The 26948-nt window shown below is 35.9% G+C and overlaps 2 protein-coding genes across 3 annotated transcripts in view; both read left to right on the top strand.

Moving 5' to 3' along the window:
- LOC123547583 (uncharacterized) overlaps positions 1-14055 on the top strand; it is a 31920-nt gene extending 17865 nt beyond the window's left edge. For both annotated transcript variants that reach the window (XM_053551851.1, XM_053551850.1), the window contains one exon: positions 8281-14055. In XM_053551851.1, coding sequence (XP_053407826.1) covers positions 8281-8978 — 698 coding nt within the window. In that variant the 3' untranslated portion in view covers positions 8979-14055. The remainder of the gene's footprint in view (positions 1-8280) is intronic.
- Positions 14056-14969: 914 nt separating this feature from the next.
- Positions 14970-26716, top strand: LOC128559610 (uncharacterized). Its single transcript, XM_053551849.1, has 3 exons — positions 14970-16561; positions 22572-23086; positions 24211-26716. The coding sequence occupies exons 2-3, from the start codon at positions 22654-22656 to the stop codon at positions 24912-24914; spliced, it is 1137 nt and encodes a 378-aa protein (XP_053407824.1). The 5' UTR covers positions 14970-16561; positions 22572-22653; the 3' UTR covers positions 24915-26716.
- Positions 26717-26948: the final 232 nt, after the last annotated feature.

Raw genomic sequence — 26948 nt, 5'->3', positions numbered from 1 at the left:
AATATTTCATAGACCACTTTTAGGTGTATTTTCCAGAATGGTTCAAATGGATTAAAAGGGTACATTTCAGCGGGCTGTTGCAAAAAAAAAAAAGGGCAATCATTTCAATTTTCATTATAGTCCGGTAGTCTTTATTCATTCACTAAATCATCAGGAACAATTTTATCACTTAAAACCAGTAAGTCTTTTAAGAAAGTCCAATTGTTTGGCACTCAAATGTTGAAACAGATAATCAATCACTCGCTTAAATCACTCAGTCGCAATATAATTATAAGGCATTGCAATACCTTTTCTGTAACAAGGTTTTCTTGCTCACTTTTACAATATATGAAAATACCATTCATATTGTACATTAAGCATTCTAAAATTTCTGAGAGTTGTAATAGGACCAAATATTGTGAGATATGGTTTGAATGTTTGATGAAGCATTAATTTTGCAGCGTACATTCATCCTTTTTGAACACCAAAAATATTTCAAAATTATGTCTGTTTCTGGTTTTTATTAGGTTTTAAAGTTTCACAGACACAATTATAAGTCATATGGCAACTTTCCATCTTTGATTCTGGAGGAAGTTTACATGTTCCCCTCTATGCATAATATCATCACAAGCTGGCACCTTGATAGAACTACTGACCTTCCGCAAGCCAGGTGGATGGCTTTCTAACATGAAGAATTCAATGCCACCAGTGAGGCTCAAACCCACATAGGTGAGGGGTCAGTGATTTGAAATCATCAACAATAACCACTTGGGCATGGAAGCCCCCTTTCAAAATTTTGCAATTGGCTTTGCTGATTGGTATCTAAACTTTCAGAATGTCTCAGCAGGCTTATAGTTAGCATAGAGCCAACATTTATCAGTAAAAAGGAAGTGAATGAAGTATTCCCCTACTGGAATGCACCTTATTTTCTCCACTGCAGTATAGCATTATGAACTAATAGCTTCAATTATGTATTTAAAAACAATAATTGTACTATTTATACACAATATGTGCCTATGCAAAAAAGATAAGAACACTTTTAGGAATGTTCTAACATTGTTCTTGAATAGTGTTCATGAACTTATTTGTTCAAAGTAACAAAATGGACATTAGGCAAGAAAATTAGCTGAAGTTTCAAAATCAAACTGCTACTTTCTTTTAAATAAACACTCACTGTATTTTTTCATTTGATTTAATAATTTTCAGAATAATAAAAACAAGAGCTTTCACTTATGGTGACAAATGCCCCCGCAGCACCTTGACCTTTGACCTGGTGACCCCAAAGTCAGTAGGGGTGGTGTACTCAATAAGTACTATCAGCATGTGAAGTTTGAAGGTCCTGGGTGAAGTGGTTCGCATATAAAGTGCCTTCATGCAAAAAGTTAACATTGACCCCTGTGACCTTGACCTTTGACCTGGTGACCCCAAAGTCAGTAGGATTAGTGTACTCATAAAATACTATCAGCATGTAAAGTTTGAAGGTCCTGGGTGAAGTGGTTCGCGAGTAAAGTGCCTTCATGCAAAAAGTTAACGTTGGCCCCTGTGACCTTGACCTTTGACCTGGTGACCCCAAAGTCAGTAGGGGTGGTGTACTCAGTAAGTACTATCAGCATGTGAAGTTTGAAGGTCCTGGGTGCAGTGGTTTGCGAGCAAAGTGCCTTCATGCAAAAAGTTAACGTTGGCCCCTGTGACCTTGACCTTTGACATTGTGACCCCAAAGTCAGTAGGGGTGGTGTACTCAATAAGTACTATCAGCATGTGAAGTTTGAAGGTCCTGGGTGCAGTGGTTCGCGGGTCAAGTGCCTTCATGCAAAAAATTAACGTTGGCCCCTGTGACTTTGACCTTTGACCTGGTGACCCCAAAGTCAGTAGGGGTAGTGTACTCAATAAGTACTATCAGCATGTGAAGTATGAAGGTCCTGGGTGCAGTGGTTCGCGAGTAAAGTGCCTTCATGCAAGAAATTAACGTTGTAAACGAACGAACAAACAAACTAACTAACTAACGGAAAGACAGTTGAAAACTAATAAGCCTCCCTTCGGGGGCATAAAAATAGTATAGCATTAGAACATCTTAAAGAAGGCAGGGTCTTTTTTACAAAATGAAGTGATTAATTCATTTCAAGGACCCATGCAGAACATCAAAGATATTTCAAGGACCTTTTTAAGAACTTTCAGTGTCAAAAGCTGTTTTTAAATGTGCAAATTTTTTAAAAGAGTCATCTCAAGAGAACACCAAATGCTCAAAAACTGTTCTTGATACAGTAAAACACCGCTCACTCGAGCATCAATAACTCAAGCAACTGGGCTCGCTCGAACAATTGATGTGGTCCCGGCCGACTTTCTTCTGTTTTCCATGTGAAATTACCATGGCTGAGTCGAGCATCGATAACTCGATCACTCGAGCATGACACCAGTCCTGGTCCCTGTGTATTAACTTATTCTTTGTTTCTTCTGGCAAACTCGAGCAGAGGTGTCAAAATTTTCGCACCTTCAGCGGTCAGAATGTATCGGTTAATAAAACATTTTCACACACCGTGAAAATTGCGTGGTCTACTCCCCAACTATCTTAAATGTTTGTTTGTCGGTATATTTCATCTTATAATGAGATTAATTGTTGATAAAATGTTGAAGAACAGTTTTATTGATCAAATTTCAATCAATTACTGATTACTTAAAACATCTTTTCTGCGGAATCGAGAACATAGTTATGAGATTTTAGTATTTTAATCAGCAGTTGTTTGCATACAAATGAAGGAAATAAAAATTGAGACAATAATTCTAATATGCACTTGTTGATAAATAAAAAAAAAAAAAGTCTTAGTCCTTTCTTCACATGTGCCATTTATAAATTACGTATTGAAACGTCTATCATAGATAACCTTTGTAATACGTTTTATTATTTTTTTTACTATTTTTTTTTTTTTAAATGTCACAAATATGATATTATTACGCATCACCGTTTACTCTGCAAATGGTTCCGATGAAAATCGGTAAAGCAAACTTCAATTTTCTTCGTATGTAGGTCAATGTTTGGGTCACTCGAAACCATGGATAACTCGAGCATTTTGCTCATCCCATTGCGACCTCGAGCGAGCGGTGTTTTACTGTATGTTCAAATTGTTTATATGAACATTTTAAGAGTAAGTCAAGTTTGTGAACTGTTCTTGAAATATGCTAGACTTCTTTAATGACAGAACAAGAACACCAAGGAGTTTCAAAAAGTTCAAGAACTGTTCTTAAACAAAGTTCTTGAACTGTTTAAGTACTGTTCTTAAATGGTTTCAGTTACAAATCTATTACAATTTTGCACAGTTCTGGAACAGTTCTAAAACATAAGAACATCATTTTACACAGATTATAACAAACCACATGAATCAAATTTGCATATAGATCTACAGTTGTTGATTGTTTCATAACATCTATATAAATATAAACTAAAGTTGCCACAATATGGCTCCCACAATATGGCCTTGTCACAGAACTAAGCCAGTGTCAAAGTTGAACTTGCTTGACCTTTGACCTACTCACCTCAAAATCAATAGGGGTCATATGCTGGTAATGACCAACCTCCCAGTCAAGTTTCCTGATCCTAGGCCTAAGCATTCTGAAGTTCCTGTCAGAAAACAGTTTCAATGCTCTGGGTCACTGTAACCTTGACCTGTGAAATAAAATTATTAAGGGTCATCTGCAGGTCATGACCAACCTCCATATCATTTTTCATGATCCTAGACCCAACCGTTCTCAAGTTATCATCCGTAAACTGTTTAAATGTTCAGGGTCATTGTGGCCTTGACATCTGACCTACTCATCTAAAAGTCATACTTGACCTGTATTTTATGATGGTACATCTATGTAGAATCATGATCCTAGGCCTAAGGGTTCTCAAGTTATCATCCGGATAGACCTACAGACCGACTGACAGACCGACCAAGAAATTCACTCCTTTGTTTTGTGGGGGTACGAAAAGTATACAATTTCAATTTTGATAAAATTTCATTTTAAAACTGGTAGGAAAATATGAGGAAAAATGTAAGAAATCATCATATTAAAGGGAAGTAATTCTGAAGAAAATACACCAACATTCTTTTTTAATGTGGTCCATATGACATATGAGCTTATATAACTAGATACCAACAGGCAACATGTTGAGGCAACCTTTGAGGTAGGAACCTTGGGTTTGAACAGGACACTCCGTCTCACTAAGGTCAACATTCATGTTAAATATAAACAAGATTCCTCAATACATGTCAAAGTTATGAATCAGACAAGATGACATGACCTTTGACCTCCAACTGTGACCTTGACCTTTGAGATAGGAATCTGGGTTTGCGCAATATAGTCTGTCTCACTGAGTTTAACATTCATGCTAAATATAATCAAAATTGTTCTATGCATGTCAAAGTTATGGTCCTGACAAATCTGGATGGATGCACGCACAAAAAATTGCAGGCACCCACATACGCCAAATAGCCATTTGGACAACTATGTCTTTGCATCTGCAAGCGGCTCAACAAAAATATTTTACAGACTGGCCAGGAAAAGATCAATTTTGACTTTTGATTTTAAGGTGTGATCTTGACCTTCTCACTAGGGGTCTGGGCATTGCACATGACACACTGTCCGATAAAAGGAAACATTTTTGTCAAGTAATATCAAAATTCCTTAATTGATTACAGAGTTAAGGACCAGAAAGAAAAAATAATCTTATTGAGATTTGACCTCTGACAATGACCTAGACCTTTGAATAAGGGATAAGGGTTTGCATAACACATGTTGTCTCATTATGAAAAGCATTTCTGCTACGTAATACTATAATCCCTTCATGATTATTGATAATACAGGTATAAACAAGGAGCTGCGTTCAATAAACGCTTGATGCCCCCGGTGGCATTCTTGTCGATACAAAGCAACCTAAGTCCAAAATGAGGTCACGGTCAAGGTCAAACTGAGGTCAGGTGATGTTTGAAGATGAGGAACAGTCACAGGTTACATCTGTATTAGTATCAATTCATTCTTGTAAGCGGTATTGATGCTAGACGAAACGGTCCCATTTGGTTAACCAAGAGATGGCCCATATAAAGCAACCTAAGTCCAAAATGAGGTCAAGGTCAAGGTCAAACTGAGGTCAGGTGATGTCTGAAGATGAGGAATGGTCACAGGTTACATCTGCATTAGTATCAAGTCATTCTAGTATTAAGGGGTATTGATGCTAGACGAAACGGTCCCATTTGGTTAACCTAGTACGGACGGACAGGATGATCACTATATGCCTCCCGCATCAGTAGATGCCAGGGGCATAAAAAACCCAACAACCTTTGTCCTCCAAGTGTGACCTTGATCTTTGAGTTAGGGGTCTGGGTGTTATGCAAGACATGTTGTCTCATCCAGGGGAATATTTGTGCCAACTAATATTTAAATCCTATTTTGCATGACATAGTTATGGACAGGCAAGAAAATAAAACCCTATTGACCTTTGATCTCCAACTGTGACCTTAGATAACAAAATTCTGGGCCGGACATGAAACAGACCTGGTTCACACCATTTTAACATTTCACTGATAAGTGTGACCTTGACCTTTGAGCTAGGGGTCTGAAAGTTGTGCATAAAATATCATCTTATTCTTGGGTACATTTCTGCCAAGTAATATTAAAATCCTGGCATGGATGGCAGAGATATAGTCTGGAAAGGATACAAGAGGGCCATGAAGGCCCTGTATCGCTCACCTGACCTATTGACCTAAAGATCATCAAGATAGTTTCATTAAGATATGGTCATAAATGTGGCCTCTAAAGTTTTAACTAACTTTTCCTTCGACCTGGTGACCTAGTTTTTGATCCCATATGACCCAGATTCGAACTTGACCTAAAGATCATCAAGATTAACATTCTGACTAAGTATCATGAAGATACAGTCATAAATGTGGTCTCTAGAGTGTTAACAAGCTTTTCCTTTGATTTGACCTGGTGACCTAGTTTTTGACCCCACATGATCCAGATTTGAACTTGACCTAAAGATCATCAAGATTAACATTCTGACTAAGTTTCATGAAGATATGGTCATAAATGTGGCCTCTGCAGTGTTAACTAGCTTTTCCTTTGATTTGACCTGGTGACCTAGTTCTTTACCCTACATGACCCAGATTCAAACTGGACATTGAGATCATCATGAGTAACATTCTAACCAAGTTTCACGAAGATACAATCATAAATGTGGTCTCTACAGTTTTAACAAGCTGTTCCTTTGATTTGACCTGGTGATCTAGTTTCTGACCCCAGATGACCCAATATCAAACATATCGAAGATTTTATTGAGGGTAACATTCTGACCAAGTTTTATTAAGGTTGGGCCCAAATTGTGACCTCTAGAGTGTTAACAAGCTTTTCCTTTGATTTGACCTGGTGACCTAGTTTTTAACCCCATATGACCCAGTATCAAACTTGACCAAGATTTTATTGAGGGTAACATTTTGGCTAAGTTTCATTAAGATTGGGTTAAAATTGTGACCTCTAGAGTGTTAACAAGCTTTTCCTTTGATTTGACCTGGTGACCTAGTTTTTGACCCCAGATGACCCCATATCAAACTCATCCAAGATTTTATTGAGGGCAACATTTTGACCAAGTTTCATTAAGATTGGGTTAAAACTGTTACCTCTAGAGTGTTAACAAGCTTTTCCTTTGATTTGACCTGTGACCTAGTTTTTGACCCCAGATGACCCCATATCGAACTCATCCAAGATTTTATTGAGGGTAACATTCTGACTAAGTTTCATTCAGATTAGGCCAAAATTGTGACCTCTAGAGTGTTAACAAGCTTTTCCTTTGATTTGACCTGGTGACCTAGTATTTGACCCAGATGACCCAATATCGAACTCGTCCAAGATTTTTATGAGGGTAACATTCTGACCAAGGTTCATTAAGATTAGGCCAAAATTGTGACCTCTAGAGTGTTAACAGTCAAATTGTTGATGACGGACGGACGACTGACGACGACAGACACAGGGCGATCACAAAAGCTCACCTTGAGCACTTTGTGCTCAGGTGTGCTAAAAAGCCCTGTTGACCTTTGACCTCCTATTGTGACCTTGATCTTTGCACTAGGGGTCCCAGTTTTGCACAAGACAGGTCTAATCATTAGGAACATCTGTGCCAAGTAATATTAATATCCCTTAATGAATGACATAGCTATGGACCCGACACGATATTGTAGACAGACGGATGGAATGATGGAGGGACAGGCACAATCCTTTAGTTCCGAAACTGGTTTTCAACCAGTAAGTGACATATAAATTTGAAAAGAACTTTTTTCATGCATAAGGAAAATACAGTTGACATAATTAATTTTTGCAGGAAAAAAAGCAACGTACTTATTCTACTGAACTTATAATGTAGTTAAAACATGGCCACCAGAGGTCGCAGTCACCTTTCTGTGAGTGATCTAGGGCCATAATGGCCCTTTTGTTCATGAAAAAGCATCGATCTGCACACAAGAGAAATATTGTACAGCAGTACTTAAAGAAACAGCAGGTCAAGCAATTGCCACACCCTCCATATCTGCCTGATCTGAGTCCCTGTGATATTTTTCTCTTTCCTTTGTGGCTTACAACTGTGTCTGCATATTATACCAAGAGCAGACTACTCTTCAGCTTTATGGTAATGGCTAGCACATAAGGAAAAGCACATTTCTTTTAAGGGTGAATATTTTAAGGGACTGGTGTTAGCAATATGATTAAATACAGGTTTTTGTACATTTTATATGGATAGTCTCCAAGTTTTCTGAATTCCCCTGGTACATATAGTAAATCTGAAAGGTTTTTGTCACTGATATGATGACAGAGTTCTGTTCTGGACTGTATACAAAATATTGGCCCCCTTATGTGGTATATGAATGAGTGTGGTCTTGTTTGGATTTATAATTTTCTTACCGAATGATCATAATTGTTACCACTAAAATAAATGGGCACATCAAACAATATTCACCACTCAATCTCATTACCGGGTACACCTTTTTTTCTGAATCAGAATAGCTCTGACTACATTAACTCTCTTTCATAACAAAACAGTCTGTATAGTAATTGAACCAAAGTTGTCAGATCTTGCAAAAATCTAGTATAAAATTGAGAAAAATATGCTTTTGCTTGAAAACTTCAGTAAACAAATGATAATTAAAGCATATCAGTAGCCATAATTTTGGAATTGGTCAACAAGTGGACTTTTGGTCAGTCAAAATTATTGTTGCTGCTTCTAAAATTGTTAGTTTGTTACTGTCAACATACCTGACTATGTCTACGCTGACATTTCAGATCCAAGAAAACGTCAGGATATTCCAGAGAATGACTGGTCAAAACTTGAAGAACCAACTGTGTGGGTTACTTTTGCTGCACAACATTGGGACCTACAGAGCCCTCCATTTTACCTTAAACGAGATGTAATATTCATGGACAAAAGGTTAGATGTTGCTGTAGTTGAACTTAAACCCGGAAATGTTTTACCCCAGAAGCTTAAACTTAGCAAGGAAATCGGGCAAATTGAACATGTGAACCTGATCGGATTTGGTCATCCAACTGATCCTAGGAAACAATTAGATCCAAAGTGTGAAGTTGTTACAATGACAGATCAGTTGTTCAGACGAATCCAGACAGAGAGTGAGAACATTTTACAGAGGTATTCTTTGAGAACTGTTCTACCACTGCATGGTCTTGATCCAAATCTACTGACTGGAAGCTACAATGATTTATTTGAGAGGGAAAAATTTGTCTGCCATGCTGCAATGGAACATGGTGCATCCGGAGCACCTGCAATAGCAGAAAATGAAGTTGTTGGACTCTTTGTCAAAGGATTACCAAAGTTTTACTATGAGCTTAAAAGCAGAGCATCTACAGCACAATATGTACAACACTTTCCAAACCACCTAAAATTTGAATTGTGTAGCAAGACAGAATACATCTACAGAATTTTGAGACATACAAACCCTATGCTAGCAGAAAATCTGTTTGACTGAAATGATAAACTGTTTTTGAATATTTGTCACTGGGTGAGAAAATGTGCAGTCAGTCTGAGGCTTGAACCCGAGTCCCCTCGCTTACAGGGTGAGTGCTCTAAGGAGTGAGCTTACTAGCTGCCTGACACATATTCTCCCCTTATGTGACTTAAGTCCGTGATATACACCCCCACAAATTGGAAATTTGTCGCCGAATTCCATTGGTACATAATATTACAAGCCTCATAAGACTGACCAAGCAAACATCCCATGGTGCCATGTTGGGCACAAAATGTCTGAGGGTGAGTAAAATGTGCGGCCAGACCTGCACTCAAACCCAGGGCCTCGGAATGACATAGCTCTAATGACACAGCTACCCGGCTATTTACACATTTTCTTCCCGTCCTATACCACAACATATTTTTTGAACTTCATTTTTTAACAGCTAAGTGAATGTCTATTCCTGAATTGTTGTCACATAATTATAGTAAGAACATATAAATATCAAGCAAAAAGTGAAGTAATGAATATTAAATGTGATTTTTTCAATGTATTTTAGCATTTACTTCATTAGGTAAAGATATAATATTTGCTTGCAATTTTAGATCTGAGGAGAAAGTAACATTTAAAGAAAATTTGTGTGTATGAGCATGTAGTGTGTGTGTGTGCAGGGATAATGTTGCAGTGGGTGGTCACAGGTAGGGTGGTCTGTGATGTGGCAATGACTGAAAAATGACATGGTGTGGTGTGTGTGTGTGTGTGTGTGTGGTGGGGGGGGAGGGGTAATGTGAATTGTTGCACTCTGCACATTGCCTCATCACTACCTATATTCCAAGTTTCTAGTCAATACCTTGAATAGTTTTTAAATTGTGCTAAAAACATGATAAATTACAGATTTGACATTTCAGATCAGTGTGTTCCCTTAACCTTTGACCTACAGATCAGAGTCATGCGCTATTGGCTTTTAAGTTATGCTTGGGACACAAAATATGACAAATAGATTTACCTTTGGACTCAATTGTGTCCTTGACCTTTGACCTACCAGTTCATATGTTCTGCTCATTGTCTCATTGCCGCGAGCCTTTATGCCAAGGTTACGTTAATAACTTGAAAGATTATTTAGTTATACTCAAGACATGAAAAGTGAAACACTGGCATATAAAGATAATGCCTAGTGTTATGAATGGAAAACCATTGACCAAATGTTTCAACATAAAAAATTGAATATTCTTACTGACTAGGATAGCACATTAAAAATTTAAATTAGTTTCTCGGTCATGTCAGTATTTGCATATTCAATGGAGGATAACACCATATTTTAAACAATTATGCATTTCCTGTGGCAAATAAATTCCTAGTGTATTTTTTGAAAAAGCTGTTGATATGTGGTACAGACAGTTTATTCATTTATAATTTCAACAATATAAAGTACTTTGTACTGTCTGGTTGTCATCTTTGAAAAATAATATACATGTGATACAACTGATATAGCAAAAAGTTAAAGGCTTAATATTTTGGTGATTAGACATATTTCAAGTTTTGCAATGCTTGATATATTTTTTTCAAAATCTACAAACATCTTATTCTGGGATTAGAAAAGTTGTTATTATACCCCCTATCATTCACATGTAATTTAATAGTTCATTGTAATTAACTTGAAATCTGATAAATCACTGGTTGGCAAAGTTAATGATTAAAGGTACTTGGACTATAAGCCCTACATCTGCAGTCAGGTTTGGACTTTAAATTTCATCTATCAAATTAATTTTGCCAACTAGACACAAAAGTGAAAATCAGTCTGTAATCTAAGCCTTTACACATGATTGGCATATTACTTCTGCTGACTAAGGATTATTATTCATGGAAATATAACAACATGAAACATTCCTTCATTTACATGACATCAGATTTATCCCATTAAATAATCATTGACCATTTTTGTTCACTGTCAATGATTATGCCAGTCACATGAACTATAGAAATCCTTTAAAAAAATAAAGTTTAAGAAAATAAAACTGGTTGGGTAGCCATGAAAAAACAGATGGCTGATAATAAATAAATAAATAAATAAATAAATAAATAAATAAAAACCAAGCAATTACTTTATAATGCCCTTATCCATCTTTGATTCAAATTATCCGTTGCATCCGTTGCCCACGGGCAACATGTCAAGCCTGCCAGCTGTCAAGATCTGACATGACCTTTGACCTCCAACTTTTACTTTTACTTTTGAGATAGGAACCTGGGGTTTGGGCATTACAATCTGTCTCGCTGAGGTTAACATTCATGCCAAACAAGATTAATCCTTGCATGTTAAAGTTATGGTACGGACAAGCTGTCAAGATCTGACATGATCTTTGACCTCCAACTGTGACCTTGACCATTGAGATAGTAACCTGGGATTTGCGCAGGACACTGTCTCACTGAGGTTAACATACATGCCAAATATAAACAATATTGCTCTATGCATGTCAAGTTATGGTCCAGACAAATAAATCCGGATGGACCCACGCACACCGAACAGCCATTTGGATGACTGTCCTCACTTCCGCAAGCGGGCTCAACAAAAATGGGGATTTTGTTTGACTTTGGTGAAATTGAGCAATGTGTGTGCATGTGCATGTGCAGAGATATCCAACAAACTGGGAGGATGTCTGTATTTCTTTACCTGAATATTTTATATTTGTTTTCCGGTACATTTACTTTACATATCATTTATGCTGTCTGTGTAACTATGTAAATATATGTAGTCATATTAAAACAGAAAGTGGGAGGGATCGGGTTAAAATGGCTTACTACTTACAAAAAATCACCAGTTATATGTTAAGGTATAAATTTCAAAGTATTAAAATATCAGGATTTCTAAAAACTTGACCTGTTGTTTATTTTTGATGTGACAGCTCATTTATCTGTAATTATGTCAACATTTCAAACATATTTGATTTAGGAATATTCCCTCCCTTTGTCAACATTCTATTTCAGAAATGTTGATTTTTGTTTCTGCTATTAGAGGATATATAGCCTTAGATTTTATTATTTTATTCAACCCAGTTAGTAAATACAATGTCAAAAGACATAAATTTAATATTTTTAATCATATGAAAGCTTTTCCAGCTGAAACATCTTTTTTTTATCTTTCTTTACCTATTATAGTCGAATCCGACGTATACAGTTTGTTTTATATTGTGACGGTCAAACTGTAGACCAAGTAAATTCAAACAAAGTTGCCTATACTTAAATGAGTCGATGTCAAAGTTTTATTACACTTTAAGTGTAATACCAAAATTGTGTAATGGCTTTATTTCACTCTCTCAGGTCAAATGTGATAAAAAAAGTCTTATCCGTTTTTATCAAAGGTCCAAATTAATGTGTCCATAAGGGACTATATCATTTAATGAATTTTCTTTTAATTTCAGCATGTTGTGAAGGAAACATACCTAACCCTGACCCTGCTAAATTTCTATAATGAACTTGTTCATCTTTCAGTTTGGACAGTAACATTAACTGTTAAAGAGTGCTAAATACCAAAAAATATGGATGGCAAAAAGTGCAGATTATGATTAGACTGGACGGATGTGCAGGCTGATCATGATCTACACTAGTCGCAAAGGCAGAATCAATCGTGCTTAGCATGATAAGGGCTAATTAGGTCATGATATAAGGGGAAAACAGCAAGATCTGCTTTTCACCTAGCTTATTTCATTTCGAAATATTGTAATGCTATATTGAAGCAATAAATTGATGTTACCATTAAAAACAACAACTGTACATAATGCTACCTTTTTTGCCTGATTAAAAATAGTGAGAATAAACTGCAAAAGTGCTTTTAATAAACAATAAACATTTTCACAGCAGACAACTCTTTCACTAACAGACTTCATTTAGTTATGTCCCTTGGTATTCAGGATTGTAAAACACTTTAGATATCATAAAACTGTGCAAACATCTGCTGAGGCAAAATATGTTTACTTTAAACAATAGCAATAAATGATTATACATGATAATATGTTCATTTATTTAACTGCCAGTGATATAAAACCAGAATCTTTAATGACTGAGTTCAAAAAGGCATGGAAATTTATTTGTTCTCTAATATCTGCTGTTATTGTTGTCTCATGAAATGTTAGCATCTTTCTTGCAAACAATGGTAAGCATTCTGTAAGATCATATTGATAATGTTCTAAAAAAATGTAATTCAAAACTTTATCTCCTCAAAAGAAAAAAAAATACTTCTTAGACATTCCTATTAGAAAACTGTTTTTCAATGTGTATATATTACCTCATTTAGATTATTGCTGTTCTGTTTGGGGAAACTGTAACTCAGAACGGGCTGATTCCATTCTCAAATTTCAGAAGAGAGCGGCTAGGATTATCCTGGACACAAAATTAGATGCACCCTCTGAGGAACTGTTTATTAAACTAAACTGGATGAAATTCCCAGAGCGAGTCAAATACAAACAGTCAATTATGGTTTATAAGTCTGTCAACAATATATGCCCTCAATACCTACAAGATAAATTTACTCACACCCATACTATTCACAAACGAGTCTAAGATCAACTGACTCAGAACTTGACTTGTATCCCCCTAAACCAAGATTAGAATTTTTTCGAAAAAGCTTTGAATACTCTGGAGCAAATATCTGGAATACACTGCCAAATGATGTCTCCGTCAGGCAGAAAGTCTTGCAAGCTTTAAAAGTAAATACATAAGTCATTGGAGAATGTCTTCTATAGGTCAAAGTTCATAAGCAATAATATTAAAGTGTCATATTCAAATTTTTGTAAAGTTATTGTTCCAAATTTTGTCTATGATGACTTTATTATGTTGTTGTTTTGTACACTGTCATCGAAATTGTGAGATGTTATGTTTATATCTATTTCCTTTGTTTAAAAATTTGTCATGAAGCATCTCTTCATCTATTATAAAGCTTGTTTTTTGTCTCTCTTTAATAAGATCGTTATGTGATTGTCATTATCAACCTCTGTTTTGTTTCATTTTGTACCGTTGTAAATATGTGTTTTGTATGAGGCTCACAGGGAAGATTGGGCAAGACCTAACTGTGTTGCCTCTAAAAATAAAGTCTTTATTATTATTATTATTCTCATACTGAGCAGGTGGCGAGCAACTCACTGTCAATCTGACCTCAAAAAACAAGTCAGTCTCTATCTATTGGCTGCTTTTGTTGTATTATCACAATGTCTGCAGCCATCTACCCAGCAGTGTTGAGCATTCCTTATACAAAATGACTTTAATCAAAGAGTCAAAGATACCAGCAAGTCACTGCTATATAATGATGTACTGGAAAAAATGTTCCTGGATTCTGTTCTAGTACAGACCTGTTCTCCACAAGTAACTACCAAATTCCTCACTGAGTCAGAGTTGGAGGATGAATGATTTCAGACAGGATATTTTTTTATCAAACTGCCACAGAGAAAATACGCGTCACTCTGGGGATTTTTGATGTTTCAAACTTTCTGGGGATTTAAAATGCTAACTGAAGCCACAGCAGCTCAAAAATGTTATGGTGAGGACACATTAAGGCATGGAAGTCATTATACACACATACAATTTTTTTTAAATTCTACTACCATTAATAGTGTTTTAGTATTGTAAAAGCATCATTTTCAATATTTTTAACTCATATAGCACATATTTAGCCCACCAGTTTTGCATTTCATCAATTAGGGGGATGTTCTGAGGGTGGGGATCCCATGACATAGGCAAATAGGAAATGGGTGCATTTTTTCCCCAATAAAATAATGCAAAAATACCCTTATAGATCATTCCTAAGGACAAAATATGTTAAATCATGCAAAACTAGAAATGTGTCCATGGGACACAGATGCCCCCACTACATGACAAAGGACACAGATCAACTTGGAAGGTTTGAAAAAAATCTAAAATAAGAAATGATTTTTTTTGGGGGGCAGGTGGGTGGGAGGGGGGAGGCAAAACCCCAGGTGCACAACTGCACATGCTGACCAACATTCCTGTAAACTTTGGTGACTCTAGGTCAAATACTTTTGGAGCGACACGCGACACAACATTAAAATGACCAATTTTTAACTAAGTCAGGGGCCATAACTCCTAAAACACTGGATGAATCCAGATGCGAAACCTCAGGTGCACAACTGCACATGCTGACCAACATTCCTGTAAAGTTTTGTTACTCTACATCAAATACTTTGGGAGCTAGGTGCGACACAAGACTAAAATTACAAATTTTTACAAAGTCAGGGGCCATAACTCCTACATGACTGAATGAATCTGGACGCAAAACCCCAGGTGCACAACTACACATGCTGACCAACATTCCTGTAAAGTTTTGTGACTCTATGTCAAATACTTTTGGAGCTAGACACGACACAACATTCTCGGAAAGACAGACGGACATACTCACAGTATGATACTTAAGTGACTTTACAATGTTAAATTTTAGCCACATAAACCAAAAATTAGTCACATAAACCCACTTTTGGACACTTTTTAAAGTGACTGTCATATAAACAAGGAGTCCAAACCCTAACCTGCTAGACACTCAAGTAACAATTTGTTAGCCCGGACGGACGGACGGAAGGATGGACAAGGGCAAATCTATATGTCCCCCCCCCCCCAAAAGTGGGGGCATAAAAATGATAAAAACAGATCTATTTTACGTTCTTTGTCTATTAGTGACAAATTGTAAATTTTGGCTCATTTTGTGCGTGAAGGATGGGCAAGTTTAGACGCTCACATACAGACTTCTTATCATGCTATTGAAAACATTTTTATCTGGTTTAATTTTTGAAAGATATATAAAAGTTCAAAACCAGTAAAACATTACACTTCGAATTTTGGCCCCCCTCAATATTTGTAATGATTAGAACTTCGTGATTTTGGATGTCTGAAAATTACAGTGAAAGATAATGATTGTTAATTCTTTAGAAAATTTAAACTAAAATTCTGATGTCAGTTGTAAAACTAACTGCTGCTAGCTTTGTATGAATCTATGAGTCATCTTCCGTGTGGGAAATTCAAATCATTGAAGAGGCCCATGCTAGACGATTCACACTCTGGTACATTTCTGCTATTTTGTGAGAAAAAAAAACCAGATGGCTAGGCCGACATTGCATTAATATGCTATTGTTCAGTAGTGTCTATTAAATTGAGAATTGCAAAAAAATCGGACATTGTTCCTGCAACGGGATCATTGCAGGCTGTTCAAAAAGTGCAAAATTTATGATTTTAGCCTGTTATTTTTTCGTTTTGATAGTTTTCTGTATTCTTGTATGAGAGTCCTGATTTTGTCATTAATTAAAAACACAAAACATGCACACAATTTATAAAATGGCCACCCTGATTCTGCATATTAGGGAAGTGCAATATTACGACTTGCTACATGTAAGCCTAACCGTGCCCAAAATGTTTGAATCCGAGTGACCCTGCTACCTAATGAGGTGGTTAATAAAGGGAGAAAACCCAGTAAAAAAAATCATTCAATACAAATAGTCTGTTAATTCCCTTCGAACAAAATAATGTTAAGTCATGCACAGCAGAAGGAAGTAGGTTTTACCAAAATTGGGAAAATTATCTTAATGGCAGGACTTATTTTATCAAACTAGGTAATTGTTAATACACTTGGAAAGTAATAAATTTTAAATAAAACTTGTTCACATGGTTGTACCATCCATTATCAAACAATGGTTGCAAAAAGTTTAAAGTTAAATTTAGAACTGATTACAATTGATAACTTATCAGGAAAGGTCACCAGGCCAGATTACTGACTTCAGCATATTTACTTAAAACGAAAATGGGGCTATATCTTGTTATTATTATACCACATTTAAATGTCTTTAAGTGATACTGCTTTATATTAGAAACTGTAAACAAAACAAATATTTACAGATCTAAACACAATAACATTAATATATGAATGAGAAGTACAGACATAAAACGAAACTAAACATTAACCGTTAACCCTGCTAAATTTCTAAAATGGACTGGTCCATCATTCAACTTTGACAATACAACTTGTTTATCAAAGAGGTGTTCACAGAAAAGTTACTGACTAAACAGAGAACAGTACAGACCATGATCAGCCAGCAGGTAAAGGTTAAACCCTATAAACAAGTTTACAAAGTGAAACTAGAGTTGTCACAGGAGTGACGAATTATACCCCCACAATATGGCCTTGTCACAGAACTAAGCCAATGTCAAAGCTGAACTTGCTTGACCTTTGACCTACTGACCTCAAAATCAATAGAGGTCATCTGCTGGTCATAATCAACCTCCCTATGAAGTTTCATGATCCTCGGCCCAAGCATTCTCAAGTTATTGTCCGGAAAAGGTTTAAATGACCTTTGACCTTTGGAACCCAAAATAATTACGGGTCATCTGCTGGTCATGACCAACCTCCCTATTAAATTTCGTGATCCTAGTCCCAAGCATTGTGAAGTTATTGTCTGAAAACCGTTGAATTGTTCCAGGTCACTGTGACCTTGACCTGTGAGCTGCTGACTTCAAAATCATTAGGGGTCATCTGCTGGTCATAACCAACCTGCATCTTCAGTATAAAACGCTGCCCAGTGATAACATCTACATTGTCAATATGATGGGTTTTATTACAATTGTTGTCGTCGTGTAAGTTCGACATCTTTCAGGTATATTTGACACTCTGATGTAGTTTTAAATAAAAATTCAAGATTTTATACCGACAAGTAGGCTCTAATTTTTCAGATTTTATAATTCAAGCTGTAAAAAATCAAAAAAATTAATCTTAATTGTTTAACTGATAATACAAACACCAGCTGATTGTTTCGGGAAACAATTTAATATATCATAACACTGATGTGCAGTGTTGTTACGGATACACGACAAGTTGAGTTCGTGTGAGTTAGTGTCTATTTATGCCATACAGAATTCACAAACATTATTAACTGCTTTTAAAAGTTCACCTGGAATTTCATACAGAATAGCATCTCTAGTGCAAGAAATGTGCCGCCTCCTTTGGCACAACATTTATCCACCTGTCAGTCGCTAGCATCTGTGGCACAGTCCGGACACGCACTGAATGTTTTTCTTCGAAGTGGTCATGAATTCTTATTGCGTATCAAAACTTAATTATTGGTTCGGGTATATACATGTGCATGCTGATTAATTGTACAGAACTGGTGCTTTTAAATGCACAAGTCAATGATATAATTAGCGACATCAGCTCAGCATTATTATACATACTTTAAAAATCTGCCTAGACAAATTGACATAAGTAGGATTAAAACACCGAATATGGTAAAAAAGGCGATTAAACCACTTGTATGTCTTAATTATCCATTGGAGATGATATAATTGAATAATTTTGAATGATATGTCAAATTTGCAAGACAATGTTTCACCTTGTCGTACAAAGTTGTCACCCCTAATAAAGGTCATGCTTTGAAACCGGAGAATATTGTTTGTTCCTAAATATCAGCATCAAATATAGTTTATATTTCAGTTAAATAAATCAAAATGCAATTGTCCGAGTGGTTAGAATATTGTAAGAGCGGATTTCGCCCAAATTGGTTTTGAAGGTCGTAGTTCCCTGATGAGCATATCAGTAAAAGTAATAGCCCTTACAGAAGCAAGCCTCTGTGGCGTACATGCTGCGTATATGCCGCAAACACAGTAGTACGCCATAGGAGTACATTTTACATACACCGCATGCCTCGTACATGCCGCGTACTATTTCGACGAGTACACAGCATGTACGCAGGAGGTCACTAGTACACTTCAAGTACGCAGCACAGACTCTGAAAATTTAAGGAGTACACTGCATGTACGCAGGAGGGACTTGTACAAGAAAATAGTACACTGCATGTACACCGCAGATACTTTGAAATTTGTGCAGTACACTTCATATACGCAGGAAAGACTTGTACAATTTCTTCTGGCATTTATACTTAGTTTTTTTTTATAAGTTAAAGTCTGAAGTAAACATCATATACGTGGAAGGGACTTGTTCTTTTTCTTTTGGTGTTTATACTTTGAATTTTTTTAGGTAAAAGTCTGAAGTACACTTCATGCAGGAAGGATTTGTACATTTTTTTTTTTTTTTGGAAGCAAGAACTTGATTTCCGAGTAACTTTTATCTTAATAGCATAGAATAGTTCAGATTACTAGTATTCTGAACAATGAAAATTTGCCAAAAAATTTGCATTGTTCATTTGTGAAGCTTACATCTTAGTGATTTCTGAGCTGCACCTTGCATGCAGTGTAAAAATATATTCTTTTTAATCCCCCGCCGTGGCGGAGGGATTATAGGAATGGTCTGCGTCCGTCCGTCCGTCCGTCCTTCCCTCCATCTTTCTGTCCGTCCTTCCGTCCCTAACAAAATCGTGTCCGGTCCATATCTCCTAAACCCCTTGAAGGATTTTCATGAAACTTGGGTCAAATGATCACCTCATCAAGACGATGTGCAGAACCCATGAGTCAGCCTTGTCGGTTCAAGATCAAGGTCACAACTCAAGGTCAAAGGTTTGAGCCTGCCATTTTGTGTCCGCTCTATATCTCCTAAACCCCTTGAAGGAATTTTATAAAACTTGGGTCAAATGATCACCTCATCAAGACGATGTGCAGAACCTATGAGTCAGCCATGCTGGCTCAAGGTCAAGGTCACAACTCAAGGTCAAAGGTTTGAGCCTTCCATTTTGTGTCCGCTCTATATCTCCTAAACCCCTTGAAGGAATTTTATAAAACTTAGGTCAAATGATCACCTCATCAAGACGATGTGCAGAACCCATGAGTCAGTCATGCCGGCTCAAGGTCAAGGTCACAACTTAGGGTCAAAGGTTTGAACCTTCCATTTTGTGTCCGCTCTATATCTCCTAAACCCCTTGAAGGATTTTCATCAAACTTGGGTCAAACGATCACCTCATCAAGGCGATGTGCAGAACTTATAAGTCAGCCTTGTTGGCTCAAGGTCAAGGTCACAACTGAAGGTCAAAGGTTTGAGCCTTCCATTTCGTGTCCGCTCTAAATCTCCTAAACCCCTTGAAGGAATTTTATAAAATTTTGGTCAAATGATTACCTCATCAGAACGATGTGCAGAAATTATGAGTCAACCATGCCAGCTCAAGGTCAAGGTCACAACTAAGGGTTGAAGGTTTGAGCCTTCCATTTGGTGTCCACTCTGTATCTCCTTAACCCCTTGAAGGATTTTCATCAAACTTGGGTCAAATGATCACCTCATCAAGAACTCGTGAGTCAGCCATGTCAACTCAAGGTCAAGGTCACAACTGAAGGTCAAAGGTTTCAGCTCTGTATCTCCTAAACCCCTTGAAGGATTTTCATGAAACTTTGGTCAAATGATCACCTCATCAAGACATTGTGCAGAATTCATGAGTCAGCCATGTCAGTTCAAGGTCAAGGTCACAGCTAAAATCAAAGGTTTTACCCTTTCACTATCCATAGCAGTGGCAGGGGATTTAGCTGTCTTTCAGACTGCCTTGTTCATTTTGAATTAATCCAGGAGCTTTCTAACTTGGATAATTGAAAAGCCTTATTTGAACTTCGTTGCATTACATTTTGTAATACATGAAATAATTACCAAGATAATGCCTCGACAGCGCCCGAATGAGAAGAATTAATAGCTCTCACTGTTATTTGAATACTCTTAAGCAAAACACCATTCTATCATGTTTTATAAAGGCTTTAATTCTCATTATGTTAACTCATTAAGGCCTCACCAAATTAAAAAGTTGTTCATCGGATTTGCCGCTCGTATATTTTCAGAACGTTTTTGGCTAATTGCGCTCGCCCCATTGGAAAAAATCAATTCAAAATTTTTTTGTAAAAGTGTATAAATACTTATATAATTCCAGTCCTAGATTGTTCTCAGATGGATTTTAATCAAAATAAATACATACTACGCACACATATATACATATAATAAATCATAACACTATTTAGTTGCATTAAAGTTGTTTCCCCTTGATGCAGTTACGCCATTTTCTTCAAATGTTTACCAAATTACATGCTACAAAAATGGATTTATTTCATTGAAAAGTGGATGAAGAAAAGCATACTAATTTATTTGATAACATCAATCTACATTATTTTGGTAAGGGTAAATACTTATAAAACAATTCCTTAATATACATGACAGGAAACTTCTCTACAATGCTTACATCTTACCCCATATAGACTATTGCTGTTCAATATGGGGAATCTGCTCAAATTAACTTCTTGAGAGAATGATAAAATTTCAGAAACGTGCAGCTCGCATTATTCTTGATAAAGAGGCAGATGCACCATCTGACCCTCTTTTCAAAGAATTAGAATGGATAATCGAGTACAAAAAAAGCTATTTTAATTTACAAATCATTAAATGACGAAAACTCGCCATGCTACATGAAAGAAAAATTTCAATTTGCTTCAACTCTACATAACCGAAATCTCAGATCAACAAATAATCTTAATCTACATATTCCTAAGCCTAATCTTGAGTTTTATCGAAAATCCCTTTCTTATTCTGGAACTAAACTTTGGAATAATATACCTCTCTTTGTATGCCAATCTGAAAATACTGAAAATTTCAAAAAAGCTTATTTAAAGTGGAAGTACTCTGGCTAACTTTCCTTCAATCAAAATTATTATTCCATGCTTATATATAATTTTATGTTTGTAATTTTGTTTCTGTGATTTTTCTTACTACTGATTAACATTTTGTGTTTATTTCATTTTGTAATTGTTTAATTCTGTATTTAATATTATTGCTACTGTTATTTGATGTAAATGTTGTAAAAATGTTGAGGCACATATGGAAGATCGTTTTGGCGAATATGTAGCCTCGTTAAATAAAGTCTTTATTATTATTATTATTATTATAATGCATAGAACTTAGAGATGCCAATACTACGTCATTTCTTATTGAATATTTTTTGTATCAGATGGGAGTTGAATACAGTTTTTTATTTTATACTCTTCTGTGAAATACTGAAATTTATCAATGAAATAAAATTGATATTTTCACTGTTTCAAACAGTGAAAATATCATTTTTATTTTTCACTGGTACGGAACTACATTTGAATGCGAAATTATATGAATTATAAATGATAGGAAATTCCTTGCAAAATATTCTTCAGTAAAGGTAAAGATGTATAAAAATAATAAAAGGATCATAAATATTTACATTTTATCATAATAAAATGTCAAAGAAATCAGAAAACGTAATAGAACTATTTATAGTTTTTCTACAAAGACATCCTGACGTCACGACATTATCACGTTATGATGCGCGGGCAAACTGAATATATTTTGGTTAAAACCATTAAAAATGCATAAAATAAATAGAAAATTTGTTTGTTTCAGTGTAAGATCGAAATATATTTCACTCGTGAACACCATAATTTAAATTTTCACTCGTGGCTGTGCCACTCGTGAAAATATTGTATTATAGTGTTCACTCGGTGAAATATATTTCGATCTTACATTAAAACAAACAAATATCCTCTATGTATATATAAACATGCTATTTTTCGGATAGAAAATTTGAAGAAATATAATGAAATTAAAGTACTAATTCAATTAGTAATGCTTTTCTCTAAATTTGAAAACACTGGCATATATCTGAAGGCATGCTATTATCTTTCCAGACTGTTGCATATTCCTAACCATAACAAATGTTTATCCCAGACGCTATTCTGATGTTCTGCAAAGGTGCTGATTAAGGAAAAGATGGCAGCAATTTTCGATAGTATTATCCAATATATTTTTGGGACTAGTCAAGAGTGTTTCGCTGAAGACCTAAATTCTATGGAGGAGATATGTGTTGCACTGTTCCAAGATGTGACCACAGAGCCTGGTTATTGTATAGTAAACATCCTGAGAGTTCCAGATGAATATGCTGTAAAAGGTCAACAAATAGTCCTATCTGAGGACATTGCTGACAGAGACACTCTTTCATTAGCATCTTTTGAAGGAGAAAACCAAAATACAAATGAATTCAAAAAAGAAACTGACAACACTATTTCTGAAAAAAAGACAGATAATATGTCTGTAAAGATGAAGTCTGTTGGTGCAATAGTATGCGATGGTGTAAGAGGGACAGTGTTCCGAGTTGGCAGCAAGTACGTGATGACAGCCTTGCATGTAGTACTAAGCATCACAAGTATGTCATTCACTTTTGTAATGTCATTACTACTAATTATGCACACATATTCATCAATGTTTTGAGTCTGAAACATATAACGATAAAATGCTGAATTTTCATTTTGCTGTGCCATTATAATAGTTGAACAGACTAAAATGAAACTTTGACTGAATGCAACTGAAGCAAAATGTGAATTATGCAAAATGCAAATTCAGCAATGTGAAAAATTCAGTAAAATGTGAAATCAAAATTTGATTTCAATAAAGCCAACAAAGTGATGGTTTCCAAGTTTTATGTATTTGGTGACAAACCATTTAACACTTTAAAATGAGTAAAATCTAAAGCCAATGCTCAATGTGAGGAAAAAGGACACATTACTCTGTAATGCCTAAACAAACCATTAATTCTAGACACAAAGTATGACATACAGATTTGATATTTTAGCTCAATTTGTGACTTGACCTTTGTCCAACTGATTTAGTTCAAGTGCTCTCCACACTGTCTTATCACCTCTTAACTGTATGCAAAGTAAAGTGTAAAGTCGATATCTTGAAATTTTATTCAGATACATGTATGCTCCAGAAAAGAAGTAGATTTGACCTTTTAGCTCAGTTTTTGACCTTGACTTTTAACCTACCTACCTGGTTCATGTGCTCTGCACATTGTCCCATTACCACCTACTGTGAAATCATTAATATTCGTAGGGGACTAATTTTGTCATAGATGAGTCAATCCACGAAATTTAATCCCAACGAACAAGTAAAATTCCCATTCATTTTATGCTCAAAAGTTGAAATCTACGAATTCATATCCCCACGAAATAGCTGTTTTGACCAAAACCACAAAATTTCATGCCCATGATTTTACAGTATGCCAAGCTTCAAGTCAATACCTTGACTGCTTATTCAGTTATGCTGGACACTAAATATGACAACCTGATATACAGGTGGACTCAAGCACCATTTATTATACAATCCAGGTTTTCTCAAGTGGACTGTGGGCATACAATTTTTTTTAATTACAAAAGAGTATGCATTCATGTTTAATCAAATCAATATACATGTATTAGTAAAATTCAAATATAAAGTTTAATATTATTGTAATACTATACATACCAGATCATAAAAATCATCTTTTTTCAGACCCAGCAAAGCGGCAGAACATTCCGGACAATGACTGGACAAAACTTGAAGACCCAAATGTGTGGATTATGTTTGCCCCATCAGCAACAGATCTCCAGAGCCCTCCCTTTCATATTAAGCGGGATGTGATATTCTTGAACAAAGAATTAGATATCGCTATACTTGAACTAAAACCTGGAAAAAAATTACCAGGGAAGCTTAATCTAAGTAAAGATATGGGCATAACTGAACATGTGGATTTGATTGGATTTGGACATCCTATTGATGCCGGGAAATGCTGGGATCCAAACTGCAGAATAGTTCCAGTAACTTGTGATCTCATTCAAAGCCTTCAGTGGCAGCACTCACAGTTTGTGGAGAAGTGTTCTTTGAGAACAATCTTACAACTACATGGTCTTAATCCAAATATGCTAGAAATGAACAAATGCTATGCTGAACTGCAGAACAGTGACAGATTTGCCTGCCATATTGTAATGGAACATGGGGCATCTGGAGCACCTGCTATTGCAGACAATGAAGTTGTGGGAGTGCTTGTCAAAGGTGTACCGCTCTATTACTATGCACTGAAAAACAGAATACCTACAGCACAATATGTACAACATTTCCCAAGCCATTTAAGATTTGAATTGTGCACTAGAGCAGACAGGATGTACGAGGTTATAAGATGTGAAAATCCCATGCTAACAGCAGATTTATTTAACTGAAATCCATACAAAAAAAAATGGACGTTATCTTAACATCAGCTTCCCTACTGTTATTGTCCAGCTTTAAAAACAAAACTAAAACTGTCACGGGAGTGACGAATTATACCAAAATAATATGGCCTTGTCATAGAAGTATGGCAAATTTTATGTTGGAAAGAAGCCATAACTATAGTCAAAAACTTGGTGGTTTGTAGCCAAAGTTGAACTTGACCTGTATAATGTTACACCTGTGTACCAAAAATAATTTAAATCTGTCAAGCCTTTCATGAATTATTGTCTAGAAACCATGAGTTTGGCAAATATTAAGTTGAAAGGGGCCATAACTACGTCAAACAAGAGCACCGCCTTGCGGGTGCTGACGCTCATCTGATTTTTTTTGTATAATAGAAATATTGTTCTACCCATGATTTTCTAAGTCTAAAAAGGGCCATCATTCTTGCAAAAAGCAGGATAGAGTTATGTTTCTTGATGTACAGTGTCCACTTATGATTGTGAAAAACTGTTGCAAGTTTTAAAGCAATAGCTTTGATAGTTTATGAGAAAAGTTGCCTTAAACATAATACTCAACCAAGAAAATGATTTTCTAAGTCCAAAAGGGGCAATAATTATTGCAAAAAGGAGGATGGAGTTATGTTGCTTGCTGTACAGGGTCAGCTTATGATGGTGAACAAGTGTTGCAAGTTTCAAAGCAATAGCTTTGATAGTTTAAGAGAAAAAGTTGACCTAAACATAAAACTTAACCAAAAAATCTGATATTTTCTAAGTCCAAAAGGGGCCATAAATCTTGCAAAAAGCAGGATGGAGTTATGTTTCTTGATGTACAGGGTCTGCTTATGATGGTGAACAAGTATTCCAAGTTTCAAAGCAATAGCTTTGATAGTTTAGGAGAAAAGTTGACCTAAACATAAAACTTAACCAAGAAATCTGATATTTTCTAAGTACAAAAGGGGCCATAAATCTTGCAAAAAGCAAGATGGAGTTATGTTTCTTGCTATACAGGGTCAGCTTATGATGGGAACAAGTCTTCCAAGTTTCAAAGCAATAGCTTTGATAGTTTAGGAGAAAAGCTGACCTAAACATAAAACTTAACCAGGCAACGCCGACGCAGACGCCGACGCCGACACCGACGCCGACGCCGACAACCGCTCAAGTGATGACAATAACTCATCATTTTTTTTCAAAAAATCAGATGAGCTAAAAATGGTGGTTTGTAGCCAAAATCAAAGTTGACCTGTATTTTATTATGTTACACCTGTGTACCAATAATTATTTAAATCTGTCAAGCCTTTCATGAGTTATTGTCCAGAACCGATGAAAACCAACGGACAGACCGACCAACTGACAAGCTCACTCCTATAAACCCTCCCCTCACCCAAACTTCGTTTGTGGGGGTAAAATGAAGAACACAATTCATTGTGCTCCTGTAAAAATTTTCATTCAAGTTGTTTAATTTCAAGGCCCAAAAATTGCAATCATAATTGTTGAGAGTGTACTCAAATACTTTATGCAGAACCCAAATCCTTGGGCTCAGAAAAAAGATTAATGGTGACATATATTAAACTGTAAGACACTGCCTAAAGGTCACAAAATGATATCCCCAGTCTGAGTTCTGCTACTGGCTGGATCTTATTGTCTTTGTTTTTCATCCTAATATGCTTGTTGTCACTGTAATAACAATAACGAAGTCATTTGTGAAGTAATCAAAATATATGTTACCCCACCCACTTTATTTCAACAGATAATTTTTTGTTGAATATATTTGTTTCATTTGTGCTATACCATTAAAATACAGAAAATCATGATATTCTGGTTGAGTTGCAGCTTTTTATTTGTGTTTTACTATCTCAAAGTGATGTTTACATGTTAATTTCGATATCTGTGTAGCCTGTAACTGAACAAAAAAAAAAGGATAAATATCAAACAGGGAATGCCACGTTCCAAAAACGCAGCCTCCCTAAAACGAAACTCACAGCATGCAGATGTGCAACCTGCCAACACACACACTCACATACAAAGCAAACACACGGGGAGCTT

This window comes from Mercenaria mercenaria, chromosome 9 (assembly GCF_021730395.1).
Source record: "Mercenaria mercenaria strain notata chromosome 9, MADL_Memer_1, whole genome shotgun sequence".
Taxonomy (NCBI): domain Eukaryota; kingdom Metazoa; phylum Mollusca; class Bivalvia; order Venerida; family Veneridae; genus Mercenaria; species Mercenaria mercenaria.
The sequence above is the reverse complement of the archived record's forward strand: the minus strand, read 5'-3'. Positions and strand labels throughout refer to the sequence as shown.